General features: G+C 31.3%; 1 protein-coding gene across 1 annotated transcript in view; it reads right to left on the bottom strand.

Moving 5' to 3' along the window:
- Window positions 1–334, bottom strand: part of LOC113403864 (glutamate receptor 1-like) — a 229,725-nt gene extending 229,391 nt beyond the window's left edge. The window contains exon 1 of the mRNA XM_026644486.2: window positions 91–334. Within this exon, the coding sequence (XP_026500271.1) occupies window positions 91–205 (115 nt within the window). The 5' untranslated portion in view covers window positions 206–334. The remainder of the gene's footprint in view (window positions 1–90) is intronic.
- Between the last annotated feature and the right edge of the window lie 19,910 nt (window positions 335–20,244).

The following is a 20,244-nucleotide window of genomic DNA, read 5'->3' as shown; positions in this document are numbered from 1 at the left end:
TTACTATATAATATAAAATAACACAAGTGTATAAAAAAAAAGAAACATTTTTTCAACAAGAAAATAAATTAAATTATGAACTAAACTCACCGATTTGAAGTTTTTGCCCGCTAACTTGCGCCTTGATTATCGAATTAAAGTACATAATAATCAAAATTAAAATCACAATCTGTACCAGTCTGAGCAACATTTTTGAGGGTATCATTGTTCTAGAGATTTTATAATAATGAAACAGTTCAACTATTCACATTTTTCGCATCACCAGTTCATACGTACACTTAAAACTCGTGATAAGTTTACTAGAGTCTAGATCAAGCGACCAGCCTCGATGGGAGTCGACCGTCGACTGCGCCATTAAACCCTGTATCCCTTACCAGCCCTCCTCTCCCCCACCTACACGAAACGCACGACTTGTTTTATTACTTTTATTTTTCTTTAATAATCTTGTTTAATGGTCTATCCGATTCCGATGAAAACTTCCCCAAATTTCCCTTTTCTAGTGTCACGCCTCGCAACGATTCGCACGTTTCTTTAACGCGCGTAAAGTGTCCATATAGACATATAAGCTCAAGTTTTCTTATTGAAAACTACGTATTTATATATTAAAGTGTGAAGTAAAATTTGATGCACGTTTCGGAAGAATTTGTAGCTCTATTTGTACGTTTGTTCCTTTGAAACATTTTAAAATTTTCGACCTGTATTGACGTCACATTTTTGCAATTTCATTTTATTACTTATCTAACGTGGCACTAATTAATAATTTAATTAAGAAAATAATGTCCGCGGTTGCTTTGAGCATTTTGATTTTCGATTTGATATAGATTTTACCGTGCAATGGTAGGTTTAATAAATAATAATAAAGTTTACCTTATATTTTATCAGTGATTAGTCCTAATATTGTTACTAACTTGGCCTTCAAGGCAGAAGCTTTAAATAAATTGTCTGATGAAAAAGGGGATAATCGGGATATCTACCGGGTAATTGATAATTTAATTGAATTTTCTTTAGTAAGACAATAGCTGAAAAAAAAAGCTTTTTTCAAATCTAATAATTACTTTTGATATTTTTGGTAATGTACATTTCGAAATTTGTATTTTATAGCAACTTACTACAAAAATATATTTATTATATGTGCATCGATAACACTAAATTTTCTGACTCGACTAATTATTTTTAATATGTAACGTCTTGGAAGAAGAAGCGTTCTCAATCATCGTCATAAAAATAAGATCATATTGTAAAACAATACTGTTATAATGTAACAATTTATTTTATCGATTCTTTTTTAAGTGTGAGGTTTTCTAAATGGTTGTATATAAGAGAGGAGAGCACTCGCCTTCGACGCTTCTACATTGAATAAATGTTTTGACTTCGTCTTTTGCAGGAAACTTAAATATTTATTTGTGATTGTAGTATTAATACTATTTTTTATATTGTTTTAGCTCGCATCTATTTATCAACCACGAAATAGCAATACTTTATATTGCTGCGTTTCCGTTCGAAGAATGAAAGAAAATAATAATCAAAATTTTCATTATAGTCGCTTCCAATTCGATGCTACGAAAATGCACACATTGTTTTATTAATTGAATTTTGACGTGCGTTTTCCAAAAGGTTGCTATCATTTTTCATTTAACCTTTGAACCTCGTATAATAATCCTTATGAAAGATGACTTTAAGCTTTATTTTTTTGCTTCAACTCTTTTTATTTTTATAGAAGAATATTAGTATAGTAAGTTTTTGCGTTCACTAATATGTTATAATAAAACGTACAAACTATGTTAACCCTCGACCTAAATATAGTATACATATACCTACGTCATTGAATGATCACAATTTTTTTTTAATTAAGGTAGTATTGCCTGTTAGGCTACCTATATTTATGCCGACTGGTAATGGGCCATTTGATGATAAGTGTTCACTATTGATATCAGATCTGTAAGAAATACTAACGGTATCCAATTAAAATGATTAATTATAAGCATGATAACAGGAGAAAAATATATTTAAAAACCTATTTAGGACTTCATAAGTATAGCTCGGAAGCAATGGGTCGAACACACACATCTACGACAAAGCGAGCCGAGCAATCGCCATTATAGCCTACGGTCTCGTAGGTCTCGTAGCGAGATTCTAACGTTTATTATCTCAAGATCCTGGGTTCAGATTTTCAGATGGAATAAAAATTTATATCTGTCAACAAATTCTCAACTTGTTTTGTTCGATTTTTAATTATTATATTATAGTTCAGTTTGATTTTTTCTATGGTATATTTAAATAAAGGTTGTGCAACCAACAAATTAAATAGAAATAATTTATGATTTTAATAAGTCTAACTATATAAAAATTAAAAATAGCTAATGTAGAATTCATGATCGCCTGGTAAGCAGTAAGAGGCCAGTTGCACTTCCCCGTTGAATAGCAATACCGATATTCTAGATGAAAATGAACCAGCCCTCCTGTTGCTACTAGAGGCAATATAAACATGTTACATAATATGTTTTAGAAATATTTTGCGCTCATTATGTTATTGATATTAGTTGTGTATTTTTTTTTATTATTGATATTAGTTGTGTAGTTGTGTATTTTGTGAGCCGAGATGGCCCAGTGGTTAGAACGCGTGCATCTTAACCGATGATTTCGGGTTCAAACCCAGGCAGGCACCACTGAATTTTCATGTGCTTAATTTGTGTTTATAATTCATCTCGTGCTCGGCGGTGAAGGAAAACATCGTGAGGAAACCTGCATGTGTCTAATTTCAACGAAATTCTGGCACATGTGTATTCCACCAGCCCGCATTGGAGCAGCGCTATGCTCCATAATATGCTCCATACCTTCTCCTCAACGGGAGAGGAGGCCTTAGCCCAGCAGTGGGAAATTTACAGGCTGATTATGTTATATGTATGTGTATTTTTATATAGTGCTGTTACTCGAACTGGCAATGGGCCACCTGATGGTAAGATATCTTCACTGGCCATTAGTACTGTATGAAATATTAACCATTCCTTAACTCGCCGGTGCACCACCAACCTTGGTAGTTAAGATGTTACGTCCTTTGTGACTGTAGTTTCAGTGGCTCATTCGCCTTCTAACTAGAACATCACAATAATAAGTATTTCTGATTAGTGTGTGGTACCTACCCAGATAGGCTAGCTATAAGTCCCACTAAGTAAACTAGTCCGGAATTTAAAATTAATATCATGTTTTAAATCCTTGCATATCTAAAGTGTGTTCGATCATTTAATATAATTTTACTTTACGATCCGCTTCGCTAGTCATTTGTTTTTGGGTTCGTTCCTGTTATTATTGTTGCTGTTGTTTTAATTCGAGGTTATCGACCACGACTCTATTGCCTAATCTTGATGTTACAGTTAAAGATTAATAATATTATAGTAATGGGTAATAAAAATATAAGTAAAATTTTAAGGGGTTCGTAGAGAATAAGAAATATAAAAATGTGTTATATCAATAATGCGTTTATGACTTGTATTCCTCACGATAAATTTCTCCCGCTTGAATTATCAAGTATATGCCAGCGTCCAGTGCTTGCCAAACATCCGATAATAAATTACTGCTGTTTGACGCATTACGGAATCTATTACGTCGGTATGAGCACAGTGTCACAGATTTCCCTGCGGACACCATCTTTGACCGAAAACTGTTTCGTATAAGTCTGATATTTTAAGTTCAATATGAATTTTTTATCTGTAAATTTGTACTTACGTTCCTATTATTCTGATGACAAAATATAAAATCTGATGGCAACGAATCCTGGGTATAAATTTTCACATCGCAGTCAGAAACAACAATTTGCGTTGGAAATTAAATTTGAATACATTCACAGTAAAGAATAATTTACTTTGTCAAGTTGATATTATGACGTCACATACGCCGAAATGTTATAAATATATTCATTTCGTGTAACTGATATTAAATTTTTAGTGTTCCATTTTTAAATTTGTCAAAAGGTTCTTTATATTATTTAATTTAATACAACAACATCAAACTTACGTTTGTCACGTCAATAGTCTAAATTAAAAGCGGGTGTAACTGCGACAGTTAACCGCAGTTAGTTATATAATAAAAACATATAGTAAAATCTTCTCTGAAAGGTTTTTTTCAGTTAAAACTCAAAGTACTCAAAAAAGGTCTCCTTATTTAGTAGTAAGACAAACTTCATATATACTAATATTATAAACGCGAAAGTAACTCTGTCTGTCACGTCATTATGCTTAAACTGAACTGGAGATGACGTAGTCTACTTTTTTAATTCATCCTTCGAGCTGTTGAAATGGCGGTTCGTGCGCTATAGGTAAGGTGTACATTTTACGTGGGTAAAGCCGCAGGTTCTGCTAATAAAAATATATAATAGCAGGCAATAAAATTAAATATCCTTTGAGATATTGCATTGGTTTTTTTAACTATTCATTACGAAGGAGTCTTTTGAAAGGTCTTTTGAAATGTAAGATTTTTACAGTTATATAAATTATACGTTTAATATTCGATGAATCAGTAGAAATTATTTAAAGAAATAGTTAATAAGAAAAAATATATTATGAATTACGTTTGTAACGAAAATCCTTCGAGAACTTGCATACAACTTTCTTCGTACCAAAATTTATCAACATTGGTTCCGCCGTTTTGCTGTCAAAACGTAACAAACAGAGTTACTTAGGCATTTATAATATTAGTACAGGTGGGCACTTGTATACATGAAACACGTGTAAGGTTAAATTACCGAGTCATATATGAGTGGATTTTTTATTTTTTTCGTTTGTTTTGTATGAACTTACTACAGAACTGTTATGTTTTAGGAACTGAACTGAACTGTGTTGTTTCAAGAACATGTGTTTATAACAGTTTTTTCTTTCGATCTATAATACTTCTATAAGCATATATGTACCTATAATATAAAAAGTGAAAAATATTTAATAATTATTTTGACACTAAAAATCATTTTTTTTTTTTTGTTTTAACTTTGTATACAAATACATAAAAATAGCTGTATTATCATTGGCGATACCTTAAAATAAATAATTTGGTGAATTTCATTATTATTCATACATCATTATTATTACATAGTATGAAACAAAGTCGCTTACCGCTGTATGTCTGTCCCTGTGTATGCTTAGATATTTAAAATTACACAACGAATTTTAATGCGTTTTTTTTTAATAGATAGTCTGATTCAAGAGAAAGCTTTATATGTATAATACATGCACAATATAGTAGAGAAACACTGATTATTTTAGAGGTTTCTAAAATGATGTCGTAAATAAACATTTTTTTTTTGCGTTTACATTGCAAACTCTGGCTGAACCCCACAAGATAGATCAAAATAATGTACTACAGTATTATACACCTTAAAAAGGTCTTCAAAAAACTTTGCAATGGTATATGTTTATCTTGTAGCGATAACCCAAAATGACCATTTTTTATCCTTTACTTTTTACGAGACATAATGGCTTATATTCGAAGCGATTTTAAGCAGTTAATTCTTATCCAATTGAGTACCTTAAATACATTGTGCATTTTGCATATGGACTTTTACAATATGTGATTAAAATTATTTTTATTTTTATTTTATAGGTGGTAAACGAGCAGGAGGCTCACCTGATGGAAAGTGATCACCACCGCCCATGGACATCTGCACACCGGGGGGCTTGCAGGTGCGTTGCCGGCCTTTCAGGAAGGAGTACGCTCTTTTCTTGAAGGTTCCCAAGTCGTATAAATAGAATAAAAAATTAATATATTCGAAGATATTACAGATTTAAAATGCAGGGATATAGCGGTTTGTATTGTCTAATGACAAAAAGCTGTGAATGTTGTAAGTCATTTTGTAGTATGTATATTTAGTATGAGCATTGCACCCGTACGAAGTCGGGGTGGGTTGCTAGTTTATATACGTTTTCAATTATAATTTGCTTGCCTGTAACCTATTTAATATGGTTCAGTATGTGTCCTATGTTTTACATTGTTAAGAGCTTGAACTTAAACGGCTCAGGCCATAGACATACTAACCATTGAGTTTTTGAAACGAAGTTTTTCTACGCGGCTTACAGTAGAGTTATCTTGTAGAAAACGTCACGTGATGAAAAAGCGTTATTTTCCCTCTCTTTCTCTCTGTTTATTTTAACTGTAGACGGTTTTTATTTATAATTATTTTAACATATTTTTTGTTATTGTTTAAATTCACACGGGACTTTAATGATTAATTTACATTAAAATATTATCAAATGCTGTTAATTAACTATGTTGTGCGTTATATTTAATATATAATATATATTCAAGCGGCAATTCCATGATGCACCTCAATTATTTTGAGTGATCAGCACTAAAGAAAAACAAACTTAAATGCATCAGATACTGCTTTATCAACGTGCAGAAAAGTACACAATGAAATATATGAATATTTTAGGTTAAAAATAAAACACGTCTACCTTTATAATTAAATAAAGGAGTTAAGAAATTATCACCTAGAATGTAAGGATTTTAATTATACCATAAATATCAATCATTTCATTAAATTTGTAATGATGTAATAAAGAAACTCACATACGTATACGAAACCTGAAAACATTAGACTCCTTGTTTGGGCAGTTACCCCAGCCGTGGGAAATTGCAGTATGCTACTTGATTCTACGAGTACTACTAAAACATTAGTCATATTTCAACGAAAATTATTCTATATAAAAAAGTCTTGTTTCGGACAATAGCATATAAATAAACGTTTCAATTTTGACGAACTAGCGCTATGAACTCATAGCTTTTACGATTTAATTCTGCAAATATTTTCCCTTTTCAATTAGTCGAAGTAAGGCTCGAATATCGACAATAGTTATACGAAATTGTTAAAACATTAATTAATTCATCCAAGCATTCAACATAACTGTAACTCACAACGTGAAATTATACACAGTATTTAACAAAACATACTTTATTTTAGTATTTATCGCAGTGAAAATTAGTATCGTTATTAGTATACAGATTATAGACGGTTACTTTATTGAAAGAATGATTCGAATTGTGTTATTTTCAACGAGGTGTGATATAAATGATGACTTTTGTTTGCTAATAAGTAACATTGACACTAGACTAAATGTATGAACATGAGAGATACTAGTGTTTACATTAAAAATTGTAAACGGTCAATCTGATAATTTTACTATTCGAGCAAAACGAATCGTATTTTGAATATATCAAGCAAATTAAATAAAAAAAAATTGCTTATATTTTGTAATGAAGATGAAACGGAATTCAATGAAAATCTGGAAAGTGGACGTGAGAACCAACCGTTTGTCTTCAAAAATATGTAACGTGGTGACGAATGTAACGTGCTCTGCCTATATTTTATTAGATACTAGCTGCCTGCTTTAAATTTGTAGAGGTAAATACAAAGACACCTGTCCCATTTCACACTTTAAAGTTAAAATTTCAAAAACAGAGTCCACATTGTGATAGGAATAACTGTGCTAAATTTCAAGTCAATCGGACCTATACTTGGAAACCTCGTAATGTATGCGTGATTGCGCAGAAAAATTCTAAATTTAAAGAGTACAAATTTACTCTTTCTTTATTTACCAAGATCTTTAGATATGGTATAGCCGTTGATGGTTCATAAATAACCATTCTACTAACTTAAAACGAATTCCGTTTTATTATTTTTTGCGTAAAGCGGTATATTTATATAATAAAGTCACAAATCTAGCATTCTAAAACTGGGCGTAACTCGGTATGAAAATGTTTAAAAGATCCGTTACTCCGTTGCTAAGTAATGGAAAAACCAACGAACAATCACATGTATTTTATTAGTGATTTCAAATTTCTAGTTCAGAAGGTTATCTAAATGAGGAATGAGGATCATGTTATGAGGAAGGTCTTGGAGCATGGACGTGGATATATATAGAGGAAGGCGACGATCAAAGTAACGATGGATGGATTTTGAGAACGACGATATGGCAGGAAAGAATGTTACTTGTGAGATGACGTCAGAAAGAGAAGTATGGAAGAAGAAGATATGCTGCGCCGACCACAAATAAAATTGAGACAAGAGATGGAGGATGATGACGATGATGATGACGCTGATGATGATTCTGTAAATGATCCTTAATATAGCAAAATATTATAATAGTATAAATATCATCTTATAAGTGTTGAGGAAAATACTATTTCTTGTTTACTACTTTTTTAGAACAATCTGGAATCTCTTTTCAGAACACGATCGTGAAAAGACATGTGACATTTTGTATAATAAGTATAACATTTAACACTAGAAAGACGGGCAGGGGTCTTTTGACCCATTTTGAAGTTTATCGTTCGATAATTTCGAAACTATTAGTTTTGGTGCTACGTCCTCCCGTGACTTTTAATGAAATAGTTTATATTTTAATGTACTGTTGATGTTATTGTTATATTATCATCCTAAATTAAATAAACATAACATATACCGACAAAGACATTTGACCCAAGCGGCATTTATTAAGATAAACAGTATCCATTTGACGGTAGGTCATAATATTTACAATATTCTTTTATAGCTGTGGATGTTACATGTGAAACTAATTGTATAGAATCATACCAACTGTTACTTTCGTGCAGCAAACAGTGTTATTTAGTTATTTTAAAAGTTTAGGCTGAGCGACCATCAAATATTATTATCGTTACAATCATTGCCTGAGGATCAGTCAGACGGTGAGGGTGAAGACGTGGAAAGTAAATGCGATTTAGAAGAAGAGATAATTTCATCCGAAACGAGTTCTTCAAGCAGTGACGACTCAAATGATAACATGCCACTAGATAATTATTATCTCTTTTCTTTACTTATTCGATAAGAATATTTGCATCTATCGATTACTAGAATTACCAACGTAGATGAATTCCAAATACATATTGAATGCTTCGCCTTATTTAGGTAAAGATGAAACTCGTTCAAAAAGTCAGAGTCTCGGTGAACATGTTGTTATGAAACTCGTAGAACCATTTCTCAAAAAAGGAAGAAATGTCACCACTGACAATTTCTTCACATCTGTTTCGCTGGCTAAAAACTTACTTTCCAAACAAACTACAATAGTAGGCACAGTAAACAAAGGAAGACGTGACATTCCTCCCTACACCAAAAATCTAAAATTAAATTTATATGAAACAATTGTTTTGAAGACAGACGATGACCAATGTTCATTGACCATTTATCAAGCGAAAAAATCACAAGATGTATTTTTACTCAGCACACTGCATGATAATATTCAATTGGATGGAAGTACCATGAAGAAAAAACCTGTGACAATATGGCCATGGCCAGAAAATACAGCGTCAAAGCAGCATCGAGAAGATGGCCAGTACAAGTTTTTTAGCAAGGTCTAATATATTATATATTAGACCTTGCTGTTATAAATGCATTTTATATCAAGATTTTATATCAAGAAGTGACAAACAACAAAGTGCGTAGAAGAGATTTTATACTCCAGCTAGCTTTAGAACTTAGCAATATGTCGGAGGACTCTTCTACCATTGGTTCAATACAACCAGCAATACCGAGGCAGTCAGCCGTAGCTACTAGAAAAAGACGCCACTGTTCTACTTCTAATTGTAAGAATAAGTCCAATGAAATGTGTGTGGACAATCCAATCAATCAAAAATATATCTTTGTCAAAATTGTAAATAAATTAATATAAAAGTTCTAGTTATTAAAAAACTATATTATTACGCAACAAATTAATGTTTGAATGATAATCCCGCCTTTTCTAAAGATCACAAACACATTTGCAATCAAATGCTCATTGCACATATTAAATGCATTGTTATTATGACGTGGGGTCCCTAGCCGTCTTTCTTGGTAAGAGTATTTTGCCGTCTTTCTAGTGGAAGTCTAAAGGATTCACTCGCTAAAACAGTATTTTACCATAAGTCGCTTTTCAACGTTTCAAGTGTTCACAAAGAGTTCTTACTGAACAGCACTGCAGTTAGTGTTTTGGTTAGATGCGTTAGAATATTTAAGTGCAAGCTACGAATTAACTTAAGTATTATTTTCATAAATTTATTATGTTTTTATCTGTAGCAATAGTAAATGATAAACAATATTAACCATAAAATAAACTTTTATTTTTTTTTAAATTTGGATTGGTAGGCATACGACCAACTACGAGGATACGACGACATACCATACGAAATCACCGCCGTTAACAGACACTGATACTGTAAATATTATTAACAATCCTTCACATCGTCAATGCGCCATCAACGTTAACTAAAATGGGATACAAAAATACGAGATATTCCTGTTTCGCTGTAAAATATATGATGAAATCAAACTCAAAATATTCTTTATTCATGTAGGCTCATAAAAGTACTTTTGAATCGTCTTGTTACAGTGTTAAATTAAATTTGAAGCGACCACCGGTTCGGTAAGTAGATTCAACCGAGAAAAACCGGCATAGAACTCAGTAGTTACTCTTTTCCACCATTTTAATAACAGACTATGTCAGTCAACAACCATTATTTTTTTTATGATGAGTAGGCGTTGTCTTCCCAGACGGGATTGTACGAAGTTTTACCATGGAGTAATTATTTATAAGAAAGTGATCACATAAATTAAAATCGTTATAGCACCCATTCATACTGTAACTTCCAAAAACAAAAAAAAAGACCATTAAATCACCGCCATCATTCTACGGGATAACACTTGACGTATCAAGTTATAAAACTTAATATGTCAAACGCCACGTCTCTGAGGCCATTTGAGTTGGAAACGTGATGACGGTCCTGTGAAAGATATTACTGCGAGAAAAAGTTAATGCGATGTGCTTATCTCCGGGTAGTCGGTTATATAGGAAACTTGTTATGTAAGCGAAGGATTGTAATGATGACATTTTTAAAGTAAAATTTTTCGGGTGATTTTATTGCAACGTTTCGCGTGTAACGTTCGAGACTTTTTTTGCTGAAATCGGGTTTTGAATTTATTACGTATAGTTTGCAATTTCGATTTGATTTTCTTTGAAAATAATATAGCAATATTATAATATATAAAAATTGTAATTGTAAAACATTACAAGATATTGTGGTAGGTATGGAGTCATACGTTATATAGTTTAAATTATTGGCTTCGTATCGATCTTGGTATGTCGTGATATAAATTAATCTTATAGAAATTAACATTAAGTTGTCTCTTTATTTATAACCGGTTAATCAACGATAAAGTCTTATCTGATTACATAATTACTGATATAAGCTCATTCATATAAATAGTATCCTTAGTATCCTTAGTCGCGATGGAATTCAAAACGTCTGTTACAATTATCCAGCTTGTGTTCATCTTCTGCTAGATACTGGCCTTACCCAAAGCATGCCACTGAGCCCGATCAATATTTATTCCAAACGTAAATAAAATTTACTTTAAATCTAATTAAATCATTTACGAAGATTCAAAAGTCTTCGCAAGAGCCTACCCGAATAAGGTATATTTTTATTTAATTTAATTTAATTCCTTATTTAAAATGTAAATAAATAATAAATCTTTTAATAATCTTATTCTATTAACAGTCTATGGCATAACATGTTTTGAACAGATTAATTCATAAGAGTAACTAAAAAATTTTGAACAAATGCGGTCTTATCTCAGCTCTCCCAGACATCTTATTAATGGAAAATAGTGTAAAAAAACTTATTTTTAAATTTCGAATTTGAAATATAATAAATAGTATTTATAATTGGTGATTGAATTACAGGTAAAAGAATAAATATTCAGATAAATGGCCTTTGAAACGATTACCAGAACTCAGGACGACAAAATTTAAAGTTTATTGTTTTATATTATGTGATTTTAAATTTAAAACACTATTGCAGTGAAGGGATAGACTAAACCGTTGTTTAAATTTTCAAAGTCCGCACAAAACACACGATCCGAAGGTATTACTTAAATAATGTATTTAAACTAATATAATATCTAAATGATTATAGAATACGTTTATATAATTTATATTTTAAATTTCATTTATATATTTGCTTTGTAGAGTTTTTGTATCGTAGTTTTTATTAACGCGATAATATCAAGCAAATGTTGCTTGTGAAACTTTAAAATTGAAATTATGATAGCTGAATGCAGGCATATAACTCGTTATGTAGGCTTGAGACTTCGAGCTATGATTGTACGTACTTATATGAAATGTTTTACGCAGCATTAAGTTTATATAATTTCTCTGTGGAAACAATAAAAATGTCGTAAGTGACTTATAGTACAAAAGGTTCCGCTTACGAGCTGCAATGCTTGATCACTGGGACAGCCTACTTTAAGAATTTTAAATGGCGATTTTGTAGTATAGCTATAGCGAATTGTAATTTATATTGCTGTGAATCTGTTCAATTTTATAGATAATTATCAATTAGACAATAATCTATCAATTAGATAGAAACAAGTGAGGTGAGAGATCAATTGTTTTTAATGTTTAATGTTTAAATATTATTATCTATTCATTATTCTTCTAGAATGATTTTATCAAGAAGAGTTGAAGCTTGTTAAAATTGTTATATTCCCTCATCCTGTGAAGAAGATTTAAAGCTAAACCACCAGGTTGTTTTAATGATTGCAGCAATGGTGGGAGATAGTTTTATTATTGTTTACTGCGAAACATTACATTAATTATGAAATATAAGTATATGAAAATTCATTGATCTATTAGTCGTGTATTTAAATTATAAAAAAGTATGATTGAAATAAATAATGAGGACGATTTTATAAAGTATCAATTATATTACACACACACACATATATATATATGTTATAGATATATATATGTCGGAGGAAGATATGAGTCGGGTTGATTGATGTTTGCATGTATAACACAATATTATTAGTTTACATTTTAATATCTTTTAAAATTCTTGAGTTAATTTGATGTGTTACATTGTTTTAAGAAGTTATAAACCATATTAATTTTATAAAAGTTATGAATATTGTATTTCTTGTAACGACCAATCAGAGCGAAGCATTTGCCTCGAGCGGGGTCGAGGCGCCATCTGGTTGAGAGAGATTGAGACAGTTTTGACGGATACATTTTGTTTGATTAGAAAAAGGGACAGATCGAGTTGGATCTGGAAAGTGTAGACTGCCTATAACAGGTCAGATCGGTGCCCTGAACCCGCTGCTCGGTGTTGTTACTCGTAAAAGTGTTTTTTGTTGACTTTATATTAATTAAAATACAGTAATTACGTGTTAGTTGTGTTTTGTGCTTGTTCTTTACCCTAATGACGCCCACTAAGCCTGTTACCATTGACGACGATGTCAACAAGAATGATGTTCTCCGACATAGATACATATATATATAAGCATATATATATATATAAATTGATTGAAGATAAAGTTCATATGTCGTGGTCTCTTCGTATTCATCTGATCTGAACATAGATCAGCAATATTGAATAGAAATGTTATTATTATTATTAATTTAAGAGTGTATTACTTTTTATTGTAATTCAATGGTGCTGTAAATACCTGTAGTGGTGTATCACACTGCATTGGTGCGTGACTTTTGATTGAATTGTTTTTGTGAATATGCCGATGGTGTTTCAAATAAATAAATAAATATTATTATTATAATGTAAACTTAAAAGTTAAATTACGTTTTTTTTTTAAGTTTGGATTTATTATGTACAGTGTGTTTTCTACATGTAGTATTTATCATATACACATAGATATTTTGGTATATAATTATTTATTCATAAGTGTCACAGCAAATAGTTAACAGCCTAGCCATTTTACTAAACGCCGTTAAAGCCGTCCAACAAGCGGCAGAGGCCTGAATTCAGCCATATATCAAAATAGAGTTTAGTCTTTCCTGAAAATAAAAATATTATATTTTTATTAATAGTAATTTTTTATAAATTACCTTATTACCACATTTTTTGGTATATCTGTCGAGTCTAAAGAGAAATATTCCTATTTTATGAAAGGATAATATTGGATCATTTAGGCCGCTGATAGAATGGCGCCGTTTTTTAAAAAGGCTAGGCTGATAATCTACGGCATCCGATGTCAGAGGTGATAGAAAGTTTCGATGTAAAGTTTCAAGTTGTTTTTTTTTTCGGTCTCAGAGCGTTAAGCTGAAAGTACTAATTTCAAAATTAAAATACCATACATTTTTAAATCTGTAAAAATCCTTTTCATGTTTAAAGATATAAAATATATTGAATCATTTACTAATTTTACAAAATGACAAGATTAAATTAAATAAATAATTTTATAAATGTGAGTGCCCAGTGATTGAAATTCAGCAGTTTGATTTGTGAAGGCTAATATCATGCCTGCATGTGTCTAATTTTAATTAAATTAGACACATGCAGGAGCAGCGTGTTGGAATAAGCTTCGAACCTCATTTACAAAGGCCTCCCGCCTTAGTTCAGCAGCGAGACATTTACAGGCTGACAGATGATTTAATTTTGATAATATACGAATGTCTGACTTAAGTATAAAATTATTTTCTTACATTTATGACTAATAAAAAAATATTTTAACCGAATATTGCGGGGTTAAATCGAACTGAGCAGCCAAGAAATATGTCCCGAGAAAAGCTTCATTCGTCGTATGATAATCTGTAACAAGCGAGTTTCATATTTTAAAGTTTATTTCATAACGCAGTATTAGTGAATACCCACCATGAATTATATAACATTTATCGACAATTCAAATGTTAAATTTATACTTTCAGTTTTTATAGTGAAGTAACAGTTAAATTCCCTACTTAATGGCGACGTTTTCTTTCCAGGAGAAGGTATGGGAAATTATTCTACCATATTAATTGACGGTTTTCAATAGAAACTGATAGTAATATAATTTTATAGTCTTGCTGGTAATATAATATGTATTTAAATGGTCATAACATTGTGCTGGCATCCAATTTGTAACGTGTAATTTGTGACCAGTTTTTCCAGTACGTAATTAGCTAGAGCTCGGTATGAAAGTAATTTTCCCAATGAAGTGTGCACATGACAGGTAAAAATGAGATTTTATTTTATATGAAATGTAGCCAATGCTCTTTCAATTGATTTTGCACGTGTGCGTACATTTAGAATCCGAAATGTTTCTTAAAAAAAGAATTCATTCAGAATACCAAACGAATACCGTTGTTCAACTTATAGATGATAATTATTATTATAATCCTTGACAACAAACTTTAAGGCCTTATTTACACATATAAAAAAATTTTAGTAAAAAGTAAAAACTCTTTTTAAAAACAAACTTTTATTTAAATGCGCTAAAGAATTAATAAACTTTTACACGGAAGCTTTTACTGTTAACTTTTTTATATGATATAAAAACTTGTCATACATACTTACATTGCAAGTCAAATAAAAGCTTGTAAAATAGTTGCTGTATAAATTATCACGTGGAATAGTGGCAATTTCTGCAGCATTTTCACGTTGAATCGCAATTCCGATCTACTGGGCCAAAAAAAACAGCTCTCTTGACACCAGTGATTGCAATAAGGCGACGTCTTATACTTTTAATGAACACTACTATTCCAAAGTCCAAGCCTTCTAAGTTAATTTACAAAATATAAGGAACATCAACAGGTTTCTGAAAATATAGTAAAAAGATAATATAGTAAATACATATCACGAAAAATGCCTTTTAATAGATTTATAAAATTTGAATGACAGTTTGGCTCGGCCACGGAGTCATGGTACATTTTGATGTATTTCAGTATAATCCGAATGTATGTAACATATTCCTAGAAATTCCAGAATATAAATTAATTTGTTTTACGTGTTTTTCATTTTGTTTGACGTCGTTATATATATATAAAAACGCAAATAGTTCATAAATTTCTAAATGTATTTGAAGATCGACATGAGGCGGTTATTGGCATAAGTTTGGCATATGTAACAGTGTAATACTGATTAGGACGTGGGCTACTCGTTGGTTTAGCAAAATTTAGCTTATAAGACTGCAGATCTCGAGGTCCTAGAATAAAACCCCGGGTCGGGTATTACAAAGTGTTTTTTTATTGGGTTTTTAGTTAATTATTTAAATTATGATAAACATCATTATTCTTACTATACCATATTTGGTACAAACGAAAGCAACGTAATATATAGTAACGTATAATATTACATTCATTAAGATATATATAAAAAAAACCACCGTAGTAAGTAAAAAAATAAAATACACTGCGAAGCATATTGAAATGAAATACAAGAATTACTTTGTCAAAAATTTAATGCTTTAATATGGTTATCATTTAAATTAAAAGAGCAGTTCATGAGTACTTTCAGGTATAATATAGTACGGGGGCCGGATGTAGAGTAACAGTTACTTATAGCTTAAATATTCCACTTCTGATCAAAGGCTTCCTTATGTTATTTAAGTGTGAATTGATGGGGAATGTGGAGAAGACGATATGGTTAGAAAGAATGTTACTTGTGAGATGACGTCCGACAGAGAAGTATGGAAGAAGAGGACATGCTGCGCCGACCCCAAGTAAAATTGGGATAAGGGCAGGAGGATGATGAGGATTATGATGGAAATGTGGAGAAACTATCATCCTTTAGATAAATTGACGTCTATCAATGTTTTGATCACAAAATAAATAAAACACTCAAACCGCTTGCTTGAACATGATTTTCGCTAAAAATCTGAATATCTGAATATAGCATCAATATTGTAGAAACAAACGGATGTCAAATTTGGTTTAGGCTAAAATAAAATAAATAAATTGAAAATAATAAAGAAAAGTTAATGAAATCGATGAACAAAGGTTATTCAAATACATTTATTTTTAATATCGACTATTTTATAAAAAAAAGATAGATAAAGGTGTAATAAATAGGTAGGATAAAAAAAAAACATATTTTACACAATTAGACCTTGGACTACTTTCGACTCGTGTTGGAGCTTTTGTGGCGTCCATTCTACTTAAATATATTTAATACAATAAAGTGGAAGTAAATGTATAACCTTATCAATATCAGTAATAAAATATTGCATACAGCGTACCTACTTGAAAAATACGTTTAAATACTATAATTTACAATCGAGTGAGAGATAAGAGAGAGGAAAAGGTCACCTGGAGGGGACAAGCCGCGTTTTCCTTAGGTGACAAAGAAAACAGAACCAAAAAATAATCGGTTCCATGATGCTTGTGATTTTTGACTTTGGAATATTATGGGATATTTATAATTAGATATCGAGATAATTCGTAGGAAAGATGAAAAGGTAGTATTTATGAATGGATGAAAATAAAATTCACCACCTATTCTGTGCCAGCATACGGACTTGTTCCATTTGGTAAGTGACCAAAGACCAAAATTATGGGAATAAGTTCTCCACGGCCCTTTGAGAAAGAGGCTAAAAGAAGAAAACCTTCGGACTGGGCGGTATTCTGGAGATTATGTCATATTTTTGAATAATCGTTCCCACAGTCACTTAAGACAAGGGTCTTCAATCAGTGCGACCTACTTGTAATGATTTACGGTACCAAAACGTGGACACACACCGTAGGACTGGTCCACAAAGGTGAACGCAGCTAGCATTGGTAAGCGCTATGATTGGGGTTTCTCTGTCAGATAGAATCCGAAAAGCGTAGATTCGCCAGATAACTAAAGTCACCGACATCGCGCGTAGAATTAGCTCGCTGAAGTCGAAGTAGGCTGTCCAGGTGTCTTAATTGCCGATGGAGTCAATGTGGAGACTACTCTTAGACAAATGTAGTGTAGTACGCCTTGTGGCGATGTGGACAGACAATTTAAATAAGGGGGTAGATACGGGATGGTTACAGGGTGTCCAAGATTAGAATGGTTGGCGTTTTATGGGAGATGCTATCGTCCTGCAATGGACGGTAAAAGGCTGATATAAAATATCTGTAACTGTAGTTAAATCATGGCCACGTGTTTTATTAATATGCTCTAAGATCAAAGTATTTCAACTGCATATCTGACAAAGACATAATTTGGAATAATTGTATTATTTTTTTGCTTTAACTTTTTATAAAATGTATGTAACGAGCACAAGGGACCAAAAATCTTAGTTTCCAAGATTGGTATAATAAGAAATGATTAATATTTCTGAAAGTACCCAAGTCTATGATTAGTGGTAACCACTTTTGAAAATACCCAATAATTTTCACAACCAGCATTAGCTCTTAGTTAAGCACATATCTTGAATTGCTACAACTAGGCTCCACGAGTACTTTCCTTATTCTAAATAATATATGATATTCGCTTGCATCACACCTAATGTTCGCCAATTCTAGGGATCCTGATTACTTTACGATTATTTGTTTAATTGCGGTATTTTGTTGCTGAACTGATAGTGAGATTTATGAAAACCCCATTGTAATTGCCGAGCATCGCGACAGCAATCTTAAATAGATAATATGTCTCGAAATAATAATTACTATAAAATATATTCTACAAGTTTTTCTTGAATTTTTATGGACTTTTGTAGTCTGGAATAAATTCGCTCACAATTTAATATTTCTTCATATACCTGAACCTCCATAACACAATTGATAGGCCGATATTTAATTTAAGAAATAAAATAGCTGGATATTCTGTATTAAATTAAACATAACTTCCATTGAACGCACACAATGTATTTAAAAATATGAGATATTATTTGTTTTTTCCTTTCTACTGATAATATACCTATTTATTATTAGCTTAGAAGTTGTTGAAGATAGACTTACACACTGAGCCTAAGGTCAAATGAATGTAAAATAAAAACAGAAAGTAATATTTTAAAAAAATTTAAGTCAAACTTGAGCATAATGTATTTGTTAAACACAGGCCGTTATTTTTAATATTTTTCTTTTGTTCGAATTTTTCGTTAATATTTAAATAATTTAATTTTATGTACTATATTAAAAATAACATTATTTTATTGTAAAGTTAAAAATATTTGAACAAGCAATTTCACAGGTTAAGAGTAATTCTGAAGTATTTTCTCCATTTACAAAATTTATAATCAGTATTTAATCGCGTTTCTAGGGTTCCGGAGCCAAATGGCAAAAAACGGAACCCTAACAGATTCGTCATGTTTGTCTATCCGTCCGTACGTCACAGCCACTTTTTTCCGAAACTATAGGAACTATATACTGTTGAAACTTGTTAAGTAGATGTTTTATGTGAACCGCATTAAGATTTTCACACAAAAATAGAAAAAAAAAACAATACATTTTGGAGTTCCCCTTAGAACTGAATCTAAAAATTTTTTTTCATCAACCCCTTACGCGTCGTGTGTCTATGGATAGACCTTCAAAAGTGATATCGAGGTTTCCAACATCTTTTTTTTCTAATCTGAATAGTTTGCGCGATAGACACTTCCAAAGTCGTAAAATGTGTGTCCCTGCAATTACTAAAATAAGAGAATGGGAAAACTAAAAAAATATATGATGTACATTACCATGTAAACTTCCACCCAAAATTGGTTTGAACGAGATCTAGTGAGTAGTTTTTTTTAATTTCATAAATCGTAAACCACAATTTACCTTTCATTCAATCAACTCAAATATAAAAAAAAGACATTTAACTTCATAAACATAAGCCTTGTTACTTGCTCCTACGGAATCCTTCATGAGCGAATCCGACTCGCACTAGGCCGCTTTTTTTGTTATAATGTAATGTTATGTATAGGAATTCAAGACGCTTGCGGCTGTCCAATGTTTGGATTACCTTTAGCTGATTTCAAAAAAAGGATGTTCACAATTAGTGTGTATTATTATTAAGTGTCTAACTTTTAAGGCTTTAAACTTTTCTTTTTTTAATTAATTTTATGTTAGCTTAAGTAACTCCAAGATGGTCTCATCTCAATTTAAGTGGTTTTGAGCTTTGTTTAGTTAATATTTTAAGTGTAAATTTAGGCAAAATTTTGAAGTCGACTTATGTTAAATTATCACTATAAAGTGACTTTAATTTATGAATATAAAAGTTAAATTCATAGACTCATATTGTATATTTATTTAATGATATCTATATCAATACTTTATACGTTTCTTATAAACAATATTATATAATGTACATTTAACATACAATATGTGTAAGTTTATTACTGTGGCGTCAAATTTGCACCTTCGAGGCTTACCCGAGTAAGTTACAAATTAAGCATCGCGTCTCTCACTTAAGTGAGCTCTTTGGTAATCACAATGTTTTTCGTGTGAATTGTTAATCAAAATGCTTAAAAAATGCCGTACTACTAAATTATTCTTCAATTTTTTTTTTTTATGATTTCTTTAGGTGGACGAGCAAATGTGCCATTTG

This window comes from Vanessa tameamea, chromosome Z, assembly GCF_037043105.1.
Source record: "Vanessa tameamea isolate UH-Manoa-2023 chromosome Z, ilVanTame1 primary haplotype, whole genome shotgun sequence".
NCBI classification, from domain to species: domain Eukaryota; kingdom Metazoa; phylum Arthropoda; class Insecta; order Lepidoptera; family Nymphalidae; genus Vanessa; species Vanessa tameamea.
The sequence above is the reverse complement of the archived record's forward strand: the minus strand, read 5'-3'. Positions and strand labels throughout refer to the sequence as shown.